General features: G+C 40.9%; 1 protein-coding gene across 1 annotated transcript in view; it reads left to right on the plus strand.

The window, feature by feature from the left end:
- Positions 1 to 4,684: 4,684 nt before the first annotated feature.
- The window catches only part of unc5b (unc-5 netrin receptor B), a 35,931-nt gene continuing 28,379 nt past the window's right edge, over positions 4,685 to 12,236 (plus strand). The window contains exon 1 of the mRNA XM_088385082.1: positions 4,685 to 5,392. Within this exon, the coding sequence (XP_088241208.1) occupies positions 5,302 to 5,392 (91 nt within the window). The 5' untranslated portion in view covers positions 4,685 to 5,301. The remainder of the gene's footprint in view (positions 5,393 to 12,236) is intronic.

Genomic DNA, 12,236 nt, shown 5'->3' on the forward strand with positions numbered 1-12,236 from the left:
CTCTCTACAGCTAATAGCAAAACATGTACGTGGACTCACAGCCATCAAGTAATCATAAAGGAGGAGTTACGGGAGAACAGGAGAGATGGGTGATGAAGTGAATCAGAGGATATATATGGATATTAAACACGCAAAATTTGGAAACGTAGTTTAATGCCTTTCACCGTAAATCACACACGTATGTGGAGAAATGAAACCATAATGTTGCTCTCACAGATGAAGCACTGACTATCCTTAAGCCCACCACAACCATAAAAAAGGCTGGACAAACAGAGCAAATGTGCTGAGCAGCCAATATTATGAAGTGTACATAATGCTTCCCTTATGAAATATCATCACTCAACAATGCTCCTATGCCCCTCATAATAAACAAAATGTAGGTTTATAGTTCAGATCAGGGCTAATAGACGGAGACATTACCTGACACAGGTCCTCGGAGGGTGACATATAGGTACTCCCACAAGCAAATCATATTGGAAACCTGATTCATCTTAAGCGGGGTATATAAATTTGAGCATTTTTTTTCCTCCCTTGCAATCAAAGTCAGCAAAGGTTTGATTCTTGCATGTCTTATCCTGGATCCAGTTGTCTGGGGTGTTTTGAATTTTTTGTTTTCCCGCTCTTGGAAAACATCAATGATCGGAAATTATAAAGCTGTTCAATATTTTACAATACAAAGCCACAAATGTTGATCGTGGCATAAAACAGAAAAATAACAGAAAAGTCAATCAGGAATCACCAAAAACAAAGAGATGCAACAGGTTTGGGTTTTTTTGGGCATTTTTAATCACTCACTGGATTTCAATGACATTCACAGGCCTCGGGAGAACTCCATGCTCTATGATTTACAGCCAGGCTGCAAATTTAAAAAATGTCTTTAGTATTTGCCCACTCTTTCTCAACTTATGCGAAGTGCTATGTCAGAAGTGTGGATGAAAGAATACGTATAGATGAAAGGTGTGCTTTAGGCGCACAGAAAAATGACTTATGCACAAACAGGAGCTCAAAAAAAGTTAGCACAGTGATCCGATGAAACATCAGCATACTTGAAGAAATACTGGAGGCGTTGCAACTAGAAGTGAAGTACCTGAAAGTCATTTTCTTCCAGTCAAATAACAAAACAATTATTTCCGTGACTCTAATCCATATAAAACACAAAAAAATGAATAGAAGTATATAAGAAATATATACATTGGCTGCAAAACTAATAAAGGCAAAAAAGTAGAAGGAAACAATTAAGTGAAAAGTTTACCAAAATATAAAATAAAATATAAAATATTTGCATATATTTCATCTGAGCAGACAGATGCAATATGTGAAATGATGGAAAAAAGTGACGTTTTTAAACTCAGAACTCTGTGAGATTTTTAGTGCCCAATTTTCACATTTTACCATTTGAGCCTACATGAATCATTTTGTATAACAACGCCTTCCAGCAGAGCGTCAAAGCCTTTCTTCTTAAAAAAAAATGGCCCGATTCAATTTGATAATACTTAACGACTGATGTAGTTCACCAGTTCTGAGCCAATTATCTCGAATCAGTGACAATCATGATGCTTTTTAAGTGGCCCCGTGATGTTGTTTACTAATGACATCTGTGTGAGTCCATGGGGACAGCTCATTCTCACTATTGTCATTAGAGTATAATGATGAATATTAGACTTCCCGTTTGTCAGTATTGGTGATAATGCGCAGCAATCAGCGGCTGCTGTTGGCAGCTCACAATTTACATAAACAAGGTCTTACTTTAAAAAATATTTTTTTATTTCATTATTGTAGAAGAAAAGAAAACCTTGTGAGATGTCTATCACAGCACGTGCCTGCGCTGCGAGGCAAGGAGTTAGCAGAGTTTCTAGGGCAACAATCAGAGTAATTGTCCTAAGTGTGACACATGCAATCTGCTAAAAGCCCTGAAGCCAATGGGCCCAGGTGTGTCCAGGGATTACACGGGTGGAGGACAGGTGAAGTCAATGAAAAGTGACAGGAACGCACACGCACACGCACACGCACACACACACAACCAACCAATCAGTTATCTACTTAAAACAAGCATTATTACTTAAGTACCTTAAGTATTCTTTTTTCCCAAATACCCCAAGTACCAACATTCACAGCACACTATTTTCATTTTTAGCACGCTTGTCTGCATATGATCCACTGCTCACCCCTCTCTGTGTAGTGCAGCTTGCATTACCATGACGACTCGAGATGGACCTACAGGGGGCTTACTGTTTGAGCTCCAAGACTAGCGAGGGCTACCTGTAATGATTACGTCCCCATAAAGATGTGATTGGTTGTATTAGCGCTTATGGAGGCAGCACTTCATCACCAGTAAAGTTTCGATAAGTGTAGCAGATCTGTGCATGTGGCGCATGCAACAGTCACAAATTCCCTTCTCTGGCCACTTATTATGATGATGAGGCTGTTGGATAACGCTAATATGTGCATCAAGAAAAATTCAGTACAGCTCTGGCTACCTTTTCACATTAGTGTTTTAATTTTCATCACTTGAAAGTGGCAGATTGCCCAAGTTCCGAGTCACGGTTTTGAGAAATCTTATATTGGGGCTGTGTTATGTAAATTATTGTTCATTATTGTTATTATAGAGCTTACTTACTTACATTTTGTAACTGTATGTGTGACCTAGGCATGCATAAATACCAAGTATATTGAACAGGTCTTGTTACAATTTGGTCAGAGTGAAGGATAGCAATCAGCTATCCAAAGCATGTAATAAAACTGAAACTAAAAAGTGACCTTAAACGTTTACCACATCAAGATAGAAGACACCAAATCAGAAAGACAACTTATTGTCTGTGGTGGTATTCATTTTTGAAAAGGTTAAAAGTCTTTGTAGTGTGCCAAAAGCCTCCAGCTTTTTTTTTTTTTTTTGTCTTATTCACTTCAACCACAATTTCTCCTCTGGGTTGCAATAAAAATAATTAGTCTACAGAATAGGTCAACTTCATCATTCCTGAAAATAATATTCAATTATCGCATCTTCTGGAACACCTCTTCTATTTTTAGACTCCCCTCTGCTTTTCAGAGATATGCAGTTTGCCATCTTTTATGTCAAGCTTCCAATACGATGCACTTGAGGGTCTGTAATACCAAACAGCTCTCTATAATGACTCATTGTCTTCTTAATAATAGCTGTTTTCCACCTCGCCTTTAAGGTTCTCCACACATTGGTTACATCCCCCCACTAGTCGTAGCGCTCTCATTTTGCTTTAAACACTAGGTGCCCTTGACTATTTTAATTAAATGAGCTATTACCACCAGCCAAGCCAGTTAAAGTCATTTTAGGTCTTCAATAGTGGATCTCCTCAGCCTTTATTTCAGAGTCTACTCCTCCTTGTCCTTTCAAAGAAGCATTTTAAAAGTGTTTAATGGGGTAGAGGTCATAGCGCTCAGGTTCCTCCATGCCAAACTCATCCAAGCACACCTTTATGGACCTTAGTTTTGCCACCGGGGCACAATCAGAGTGGAACTGAAAAGGTCATTTCCCAAACTTTTTTCAACGCTGACATTCCCATACAGCTAGTAGAGTGCATGTTAATCATTATTTTTGTGGTGTTGAGAATTTATTGGACAGAGAATATCATTCTCACATTACGACGCTAATGAATGGATTAGATTTTTGCCCAGTCTTTGGTCTGTGAGGTCAACACTATTTTTTTTTCACTATATCAGTGGCAGTGTTGGTAGACATACTACAGAGTCATATCATAGTATGCTGAGCTATGCCATAAGAAGGTCAATATGAACATTATGCAACAAATATAAAGACATGTTTATTCCTGTTCATTAATTATCATGATTAAGCAACAACTACAACAAAAATCATTTAAAAGGTTTTCACTACGTTTTGTGCAGGGAGCTGACACCGTTAGGAACCCTTTTCTTTTTAATTTTTTTTTCTTTTACATATGAAGGCACATACAGACATGCCACCCCATCAGAGAGGGAACTTTTTATCTCTCACCAATATTCATCTTAGAAGTTTATTATTAGTTGTGCAATCACTATTCATCACGTACCACCTGCAGTCTGGAATAAATTCTTCTCACACATAATCATATGCACTTCTATAAGTACTTCTTCCCTGTAGTGTGAATCTAATTGTTTTTTTCCAATTCAATATCCTGCTGGTGTCCACTTATTAATTATACCACCAACTACTATCATATATGAAGGGCACTGTGCAAATTCTATTCAAAGCCCTATGCGGGTAGGCTCATTAATGAAAGGGTGCTCCCTTGTGGCCACTGGGGGTACATTTATGATGGAGAGCAGTGGATTGACAGAAAATAATAAAGCATCAGATGAGTTATGATTGGTGAAGGCTGCAGAAACAGGATAGATAGATAGATAGATAGATAGATAGATAGATAGATAGATAGATAGATAGATAGATAGATAGATAGATAGATAGATAGATAGATAGATAGATAGATAGATAGATAGATAGATAGATAGATAGATAGATAGATAGATAGATAGATAGATAGATAGATAGATAGATAGATAGATAGATAGATAGATAGATAGATAGATAGATAACAAGTGAGCCAAGTGAATCCAGAGTGGATCCGGGTTTTCTCTCTCTCGCTCCTCTGCAATCTATTTCCTTGTCTTCTGCTCTGAACTTCCATTCACTTGTTCAGTCAGTCATCAGTGCGATGAAGAGGACGACGACGAGGAGGAGGAGGTTACAACGTGATTGGCCAGGGGGAGGCTGCTAGTGCGGCTGTGTTGGTCCTTGGGTCTTCTTGTTTACACCTGGTGGACCGGAAACAAGTCTAGAGTGCCTCCAGCAGACTCGGACGCCCAGTCTGCGTTGTGCAGGGCTTTCTGACAGCACCTTGTCGGACCGAGTAATTTTGCATTTCTTTTTTTTTTTTTTTTTTTATGTTAGAACGATTTTTTGTTTTGCATCGTTTTGTTTTGTCTTGGACACTGGCTGCATCCGTTTATTGCTCAGTCGCGTCCAAACTTTTGAGCGACTTTCTTGAAGGGATCTTTTAGTGGCTGTCAAATCGCAGCTGAAGATGAAAGCTGCTGGGAATGTTGCCAGTTTGCATTGATATCCCCATTTTTTGTCCCAAGTTTGATGCTGGAGGAAAAGTACGCTGTTGCGGGTTTATTATAACAGTAAGCGGATGCGTTTATTGTCGCTTCATGGTGGAATTGGACTGTGTTTGATATTTTCCAACATCACTTTTCTGGACTAGAGACACTTGGTGTGGTGAAACCACCCGTGAGCGCACCCGCGGACGCTTCGCAGCAGTGTAGCTGGAAATGATGCTCTCTTTTCGGGTACAGCGTGGACAAGCTTACGGTCCGATGGTGCTTTTGCTCCTGGTCGGGGGATATGTCGTGTGTGATACCGGTAAGTCGCAAAATCACATAAGGGCTCCACTTGCACGCTATGACGCATGGACACGTTTGCGCACCACACTGTGCTTTTTATTCTAAGCGCAGATAAAGTTCAACACTGTAACAGAATAACCCGCGGTCCAAGATTCCGTTTGGAGTGTAGTTGTATATGATGTACTTAAAAGCCTTGTACTTTGCATAAACGCCTTTTTTTTTTTTTTTTACCTCGAGCATAATAATAACAAACTCCCCCAGAGTAAATTAATCGAGGTGCGCTGTTGAGCAACTGCGTTGTTTTGTTATTCATTTTCATTGTCGCCCATTTAGAAAAAAAACCCCCATGAGCTGGTTAAGTAGCTTTTAATTCACTCACCTAGTCGTACGTCATTAGAGCTGCATTAGTTAAAGTGAGTGTTGTAGGTTTTGGGATTCTTCCACATGGAGCTCACATAGAGATGTTTCCACTTAATTGGCACAAAGGTCACCGTGGGTGAGCTAATGGGACTTGGACACTGAGGTGACAATGGCCGTCACTTAGTCCACTTTATAATAGACTGGGTGTTCCTTCCTTTTTTGTCACCTTGAAATACAAGATAGATTTATACAGTTCTGCTTACAGTAACAAAAAAGGGCAATCATGTGTGTAGAAAAGTTGCCAAACAACCACTGCAGTCAATGCAAAAGTTTCCTTTTTTGTTTTTTGTTTTTTAGGACACACTGATTGTCTTTCTAGGTCTGTGGTCATTTCCCCGAGTAACCCCTCCCTGTAACGCACAGTACACACGTGAATGTATTATTCCCTAAACAGGCGGAGCAGAAAAGCAGCTTATGTTTATTAAAATTGTAGACTGTTCAGTAATGCTTGCATGAGAAATGGTGATATTAACTGTGTGGAGTATTGCAGTGAGGTCCTATAAGGGGAGGAATGCTAGCAGGAGGGGGCATGGAGGGCAATAGCTCTTTTTGTGGCGAGCCTTAGATATATTTAGTGAAATGCACAATGGGACACATTTGTGTATATTACTCCTCTCCCTCTTGCGTCGCTCTCTGGCTGGATGTGCTCACATTACTGCAATAAGCTCTCAGTGTTGACATACTCATGAATTACCTACAACACTTGTCTGGAGTAACTTGTATGTATGTGGCATCATTATTGCTGGCTTCATTGGATTTACTGAGCTGGTATGTGGGAGGCGTGTTATGTACAATGTTTGCAACACATCACTATTAAATGTGGAGATAGACCTGAGAGTGGGGGTGGGAGGAATGCCAGCAGACTAGTTCGGACTGGGAGGTCAAGATAGGTAGAGAAAAGCCAAGCATATCAAAGTAGCAGTTGACTAATGAAAATTAGAGTGCGTAACATGTCTGACACTCCCTTCAAGGTCTGTGTGAATACTGTTGTTAAGTGTGGTGATATTCATTATTTTAAACAACAATGTAGCAAGAGTGAAGAGGCTAACACTGAACAAAGTGATAGAACATTTTGAAAATGCTTCACATTTAATATTTGGAATGTGCTTTGGATTTGGTGATTGAGACTTACAGAATTGCAAATAATAAAACACATTCAATATTGACAGTATATTTGTGTTTAAATGCAATACAAGCAAAATCGATACTGCACTTGAATTTTTTTTATTTGACTCTAGGGTACGTCGAATTTGCTTCACAGGAAAACAACGATAATGTTAAGTCCGACAATTTGAAAGTGTATGTGAAACGGTACACAAATGGAAGAGGTATAGTGGTGTTGACTCTAACAGACGACAGAGGACTTTGGTGACCAAAGTAAGAGAAAAATGTGTTTGGGCCGAGCTTAAACCAGAATGGTTTGTCTGGCTGGTCCTGTCAGCATGCGAGACACGGGCATGTTCTGTCCCGAAGCAATGCATTAGTTTTATGGCCATCAGGCGGCAGTGGATGGGATCGCTGGCCAGCCACTGGCCTCTCTGCTGTATTATTCATATGTGCAAAGTGGTCTTTGTTAATATTTAAAAATGTGCTTATGATGCTCACATTGTGGACAGCAAAGGAGAAAAAAGTGGGAGAGTAACAGCTGCTTAGCTCTCATCGGCGTAACTGACCTGGGGGGCTACGGGGGTTTGTGAAGGATTTTAGGGTAGCGAAAGGCTTTTAAAGACAAGATGAAAGAGTGGCTCTTCTAACAAGTGTGCCAATTGCACCCAGAGGATGTGAGCATGCTACAGTAGAACTCCAAGGTGGAAGACAATCCATTTCAGGAAGCTGGTCTACTTCCAATATGCTCACATTTGGAAAGTATTTATCCCACAGGAAATCATGAAAATAAAAAATGATCACTGCCAGGGTCTGTTGCCACCATAAAACCTTTATTAACTGTACAACCAAGGTTTTCATTTTTTATTATCTGCCACACAAGTGTAAAAAGTAAAATGTTAAAAAAAAAAACACACACAATACCTTTGGTGACAATTGGCTACGTTCTGTATATAGCAGCCAGCCAATTGGGTTACAATGGTGTCTTCAGATACGAGTGCCTGGATTTTTTTCCGAGATATGAGCAATCATTTATTATTCAATATTTTTTTCTTGAGTTACGAGTGTGCTTCAGATTTCCACTCTAAATAGCTCACAATATCTAGCCACTATCCATGCACATCGGTTTCCTTGCAGTGGCAGGATTGTATCAGTTGGTAGCAGTAATGCGTCATTAGGCTGGTTTGCCAACTGTTGATAGACCCAAAAGAAGAACAACAAAAGGTCAATCGATATAGTACAGTCGTGCATTGTGGTCATAATATTTGTTTGAGATTATATGGAGAACAAATATTATGACGATAGTATGTAAGTGCACTTTTCGTACAAATATTGAAATTGATTTGAGATGAGTGTTCTGCGATGTGAACATGGTCACGGAATGAATAAGACATCAACCATGACGACAGTTTACCATTCTGTACATCTTTTTTTCATCTCTGACATATTATTCCTAAATCAGGTTTTTTAAATTGTATGACCTATAGAGGATTTAAATATGCGGGGTTCCATCGAATATAATCTGAGAGGCCATCCAGCGGAAAGGGCAGAACCACCAGCAGATGGAAAAGGGATGAATATATGAGAGACACAAAGATAGATTGATATTTCAGGGCTTGGCTTTTAAATATCCTTCAGAAGAGAAGACGAAAATTCCATAGCAGTGCCATTCAAGCATCATTAAACCTCTGGCACAGACTGAAGAATGGGGCTGTGATGAAGAGGAGAAGGTGAAAAAGAGCAGAAGTTTAGACTGAAGAAGGTTAGAATCAGTTGGATGGGGGGGTCAAGCATACTGTAGAGCAGAAAGTGAAAAAGACATATACACAAATCCCCTAAGGAGATGTTTTTATTAAGGCTCTTATCGATGGAGAGAGCTCACAGTATAAGAGTAGACATGTTTAATGCTTTGCCAATATTGTGCATGTTAGGCCGGACCATAAATCTGCGGCAAATAGCGAGGGCTCTGTAGAAGGAGCAAAAGAGCGAGGTAAATGGAGTAGGAAGCTGACAATGAAGAATTGAAAGAAGAGTGAGCTGCAAACGGGAAAAGAGCTGGACTGGCTGGACATGAATATCGGTCATTATTTCCTTCCATGAAACTATTCACATCCATTTAGATTGGTTACTAATTTTCCTTACTCAATTAAAACACGGATGTAGAGGAATTTCTGTCAAAGTATCTTGAATGTTTCAATTTAACTCAAGTCGTTTGATGTTTCAATTGCAGAAATATTTTTGATGAGTGAGTAATTATCTTAAGGAATTTATAGATTTTTTTTCTTATAAAATTCTTGGAAAGAGGGGAGTCGAGTGGATGAATGTTTGGGGGAAGTTTTGGTGGCAGATGGGAGCCGAGTTGCTGCTGGGCCGGCATGACGGGATTCCCCACCGCCCCTCTATCGTTGCCTGTGGGGAGGGAGATGGGTGGGGCAGGCGGGGAAATGGGAAGAAAACCTCCGTGGGGTTCCATTGTACTTTGGATGAATAGAAGACTCCGTAGGACTTTTCATGCCCCTTTGTGTGGGGTGAAGGGGGCGGCAGGAGAACACACACATACACACACACACACACGCGCACACACACACACACAATTCTTAATGATGCGTATTGCATAACCCACTCAAGCACAAAATCTGACCCCACCTGCATGCCTAAACAAAACAATATTCTCCTGCTGGTTAAAATGCAAGTCATGACTTTAATATGTGAAAGGCAGCCTCTTTTGAAGAAGTCCAAATTGCATATATTAATGTGGGATACCTGCTGGTGCGTCAGGATGAGTGCAGGAATTTTCATTTGAGAAGTCAGCAGCACTCAGAGCATCGTGACCAATAGGATAAGGATTCACTACAGGGGGCCGTGCCTGATCCTGAGCAACCCCCGTCGTAGAGATGGACTCACACACACGCACGCATTGAGATCCATAGATCAGAGACACTGTCAGCGCTTGATTGGCTGGTCCTGCGGTCTCGCACTCGGCATGTGTCCTCGCCCGAGAAGTTCTTTCAGGCCATGCAGATTTCTCCTTATCTTCTTAGCCGATGCTTTTTTGTCTTCTCGAAGCAGTTGGAGCCAAGTTCACTCTGAGCTTAGACCAAAGTCAATCTGTTAATGCTCGTGTTTGTGCCTGTTTGTATGCGAGTGTGTCTGGAGCATCGGCTTAACCGGAGGAAAACTCTGCTTAAAGCATGTTAATAAGATACTGCAGTAGAATAGCAAATGTGCTGCATTAGAAACGCAGATGGGATTCACACAAGCATGCTGATGTATTTTTCTTTAACTCCCATCTTTTGAATCTAACACTCAAAGCTACATTTCACAACCTGCACGTTAATAAATTACTTCCTCACATCGCCATTTCCTCTTCCTCTTCCTTCCCACTGTCATTAAATATATTTATAGCTTTATAGTCCCACATATAACAATCTCTGTCATCCATATCAGTGTCACACTATCATTTCTTTTAGCGAGTCAGCCCTCTCTCGGCGTTTGGGAATTGCTCTTTAAAAAGCACCATGAAAAATCCCATTTCTGCGAGTCTTAACGCTTATTAGGGTGCCAGCTGCCCTCAGGGTGCCGCTGAATGTGTATGTTGGTGGCGAGGGGGTTGCCATGGGTCGGTAAGACACGGATGTTAGGGTTAGAGCTTTGTCATGTGTGGAAGTGGATGTGGGTGACACCCCCCTGTGAGATGGGAAGGGGCTTCTATCACACTGAGCAGCTGGTTTGTCCAAAGTAGTGGAATGACATGCGGACCTCCCCGGAGTGATGGCCACACTGAGCATATGCGTGCATATCTTCAGCTGAGAGGACATAAATGATTCTTCCCTGTGTGTCAGTTCCCTCCAATGCCTCCCATCGCTTTGTGTTTATAAATCAAAGCAAATGCTACTTAACGTTTTGTGAGTGGGTGTCCCTGATTGGCTACATGTCACCAGTACGCTGAGGTGATATTTAATGTTGTGATTAAGGTGAAGTTAAAGCACCGTGTTGCTCCATTGATCAGTGTGACTGTCAATAACAAAGCATTGATTGGCCACTTATTCAGAGGTCACAAAGATGCAATTAAAGCTCAGATTTTGTCAGAGGTCATTTTAAAGCGTCACATCTGCACATTGTGGGCTGGATATATTTACTGTCTGAATATGCGTTGCTGTTTTTTTTTTTTTCCCAATGGCACAAACTGTCACAGTCTTTGGTCTGTCATCTTATGTTTCTTGAAGCGCCACTGGTGAAAGTAAGGAAATAAAAACAAGCTCTGCTCATCCTTCCCCTTTAATTCCTCCTGCATCATCACTTCTAGGACTTAAATCTTTACACTACTCCAAGTTAAGTTTTTTTTTTTTTTTTTTTTTTTGTTTTTTTTTTTTCACTGTGAGCTTCTAGAAACACACTCATCTTTCCTCGAATGTAGGTCTTAATCACAAGCTGACAGGCTCGTCTTGGCTTGATGTGTGTTGGCTTCATGAGCGTCTGCAATGACTGCATGCTGACGGGACGCCGGCCATATTTCGTAGGAATTACTCCCTTTTCCGCATTAGGTTAGAGTCGGGTCACAATCCCAATCTCAATCAGATAGCGACACACGCACATTTTCCTTGCTTTATCAAGCTCCCCGATGACTCAGAAAGCCACCTTGTTTATCCACCTGCTTCATCCTCCGTGCCAGGTGATCCTGGTGCACGCTACAAACATCCACCCGATTGATGACCTAGGGATTGTTTTAAAATAAGCGCCACGTTTGCAGGACAAAATCTGGTCTGATGTGGCAGATGTACGTGCATGTAATTAAGGTTAGATTTAAGTGTGCATCAAATGTGAGCGTGTATGTGTGTGTTTGTTTGTTTGTGTGTGTTTTCCAAGCTTCTTACCTGCTGCTGACCAGATGGGCTCAGCAGCTGACCTCACGCTCACCTCCCTCCGCCACTCTGCTTAGATTAGCTAGGGAGCTGAGCTAAGGTATCCGGGCATTATGACAGATAAATCAGAAGGCACCTCCCTCCCCTGTGCACGAAAACACAGTCAACTTTTTTCTTGATAGGAAATCTTAAAAATGACTGTTACTGAATGTGTTTCATTTACCTGATTGGGTTGCACACTCAACGTGCACTTAATGGGGATTATGAAAGCAGATGGACGGCCATGCTGACTGGCGAGGGTTCATTAACTTTGTGTGTTTCTGCTCTGATGGCTGCTTCTGTTGAGCGTCGCTAAGGTGTGTGCGTGTGGCAAATAGAGATTGCACATATTACTAATGAATATAGCACTAATGTTTATAAATCAGGGATGAATACGTTCTTATTTCTGCTTGATTGGATCCTCGGTGGCTATTCAGT

The sequence above is a fragment of the Syngnathus floridae genome, chromosome 9 (assembly GCF_059516105.1).
Source record: "Syngnathus floridae isolate MCC-2025c chromosome 9, RoL_Sflo_1.0, whole genome shotgun sequence".
In the NCBI taxonomy this organism is placed as follows: domain Eukaryota; kingdom Metazoa; phylum Chordata; class Actinopteri; order Syngnathiformes; family Syngnathidae; genus Syngnathus; species Syngnathus floridae.